This window comes from Bison bison, unplaced genomic scaffold, assembly GCF_000754665.1.
Source record: "Bison bison bison isolate TAMUID 2011002044 unplaced genomic scaffold, Bison_UMD1.0 scf7180017850459, whole genome shotgun sequence".
NCBI classification, from domain to species: domain Eukaryota; kingdom Metazoa; phylum Chordata; class Mammalia; order Artiodactyla; family Bovidae; genus Bison; species Bison bison.
The window spans coordinates 4,765-6,519 of NW_011481032.1; the positions used below are offsets into that span (position 1 = coordinate 4,765).

Sequence of the window (1,755 nt, forward strand, 5' to 3'; positions counted from 1 at the left end):
CTCACGGGCGGCACTGTCTCCGCCCGGCAGTGTTTGTTTTCCATCGAGATACTGCTGGTGGAGCATGAAAGGTCAGAACCACTTGGAATCCAGTGAATTTCCAGCCCTGCTTGACTTTCTCATTGAGAATCTCCTTTTCTGGTGAAGAGGCATCTCCCCAGGCCTGCCGAGCCCAGGCGGGGCAGGCTGGGGGTCTCGCTCCAGGAAACACTGTGACGACCCACAGGCCTCGGAGAGGCCGCTTGTCCACCTGGCCGTGCACTGGGCTCAGCCAGGAGGCTGCTTGCCCACACACGACGGGGCCCTGGTGTGCGGAGCGGCAGCGTGTGGGCGCCTGCCGGGCGGGCGTGATGCCTGAGCTGAGACCTGGCGGGCAGGGTGGGGGGCAGGGGACAGGGTGGCCGCATGCCTCCGTGGAACACGGGACGCCCCGGGGCCTGGCCCCCCATGCCCCTCTTGACCCAGCACTCCTGCAGGCCCAAGCTCCAAGGCAGGACGTGCTTGCCGACAGCCTGGGCACCCCGCCTGGTGCCCAGGGAATTCACCCCGCCTGTTCTCTGGTCCTGGAGACGACAGAGGAGGCGGCCCGGAGATCCGGGCCTCCGGAAGGCCTCAGGGCCCGGGGCCACCACCAGCCAGCCCCGGGAGAGCAGAACCAAGCTGGTGAAAGAGAGCTGGAGGGCGGAGCCCGGGTGGGTGCATACGCGTCCGGGTGGCCCCACGCCCTCGGCCGTGCTCGGCAAGGAGCCTGGCCTTGCCCCACCGCTGCCCAGGACCACATGCCAGACCCAGAAGTGGGGGCGGGCAGATGCAGGCACAGGGCTGGGAGCGAGATGGGCTGGCCCTGGGGGCTGCGGGGCTGGCCAGGCCCCCCATGCCGGGATTGGAAACCTCTTCAGGGCCAACTCCAGGTCTCTGCTCAGGGGTCCTGCCTGACTCAGGCCCTCCCAGGGTCCTGCCTGTCTCAGACCCTCTGCTGGGGGGGCGGCCTAGCCACACCCACCCCTGTGCAGCTGAACGGCCTCCAGCACTGTGGCTCCTGGCGCCTGGGGCCTCCTGCCTAGCTGGGCCTGCGGGGTGCTGCCCAGCCTCCTTGCCAGGGGCCTGCTTCCCAGCTTGCCCAGAAGCTCCCGTCAAGCCCCAGTGGCTTCAGCCCCGGGCCCAGTCCCTCGGCAACCTCCTACACTTGCCCACAACACTTGAGGCTGAGCCCTCAGCCCACAGGGCAGTCCTCAGCCTGGGTGGAAGGCCTAAAAGAATTCCCATCCCGTCCCCGACCCCAGGGATGAAGCCTCAGAGGAGCTTCTTCACCCTGCGGCTGACGGACGCTCAGGACTGGGTCAGGTCGTGGGGCCGAGGTTGCCGGGACCGAGCCCGGTGCCAGGCTGGGGGGAACCGCCGCACGGGCCCACGACTGGCCGGCCGCCCCCCTTGGTCCTGCAGAGCAGCCAGCCTCCATCCCGCCTCCCGGGGGCCTCCCCACACACCTGCTGCCCCCCAATCTCACCTGCAGCAAAGCCTCTCGGGGTGCCAGCTCCCTTCCTCCCCGCCCCGGGAGGTCCACGGGCTCTGAGGGCCAGGGAGCAGGCCCCAGCCGGCCCTGGCGCCCGAGAGCAGCAGGCACGGGGTGTGGCCTGCTCGTGGCACCAAGGTGCAGGCCCCTGAGCACTGGCCCCGCTAGCACCCTGAGGTCACCGTGGCCCAGGGCAGTCTCCCTGCCCGCGCTGCGGGGATAGTGGTTACTTGGTCAGAGTG

At 69.3% G+C, this 1,755-nt stretch overlaps 1 protein-coding gene across 1 annotated transcript in view; it reads right to left on the reverse strand.

Annotated features, from left to right (window-relative positions):
• Nucleotides 1-1,755, reverse strand: part of LOC104994895 — a gene marked incomplete at its 3' end in the record, with an annotated part of 7,610 nt that overhangs the window by 4,749 nt on the left and 1,106 nt on the right. Inside the window, exons 3-4 of the mRNA XM_010848598.1 lie at nt 1,508-1,634; nt 410-822 (exon numbers count right to left, since the gene is read on the reverse strand). Of these exons, the coding sequence (XP_010846900.1) occupies nt 410-822; nt 1,508-1,634 (540 nt within the window). The remainder of the gene's footprint in view (nt 1-409; nt 823-1,507; nt 1,635-1,755) is intronic.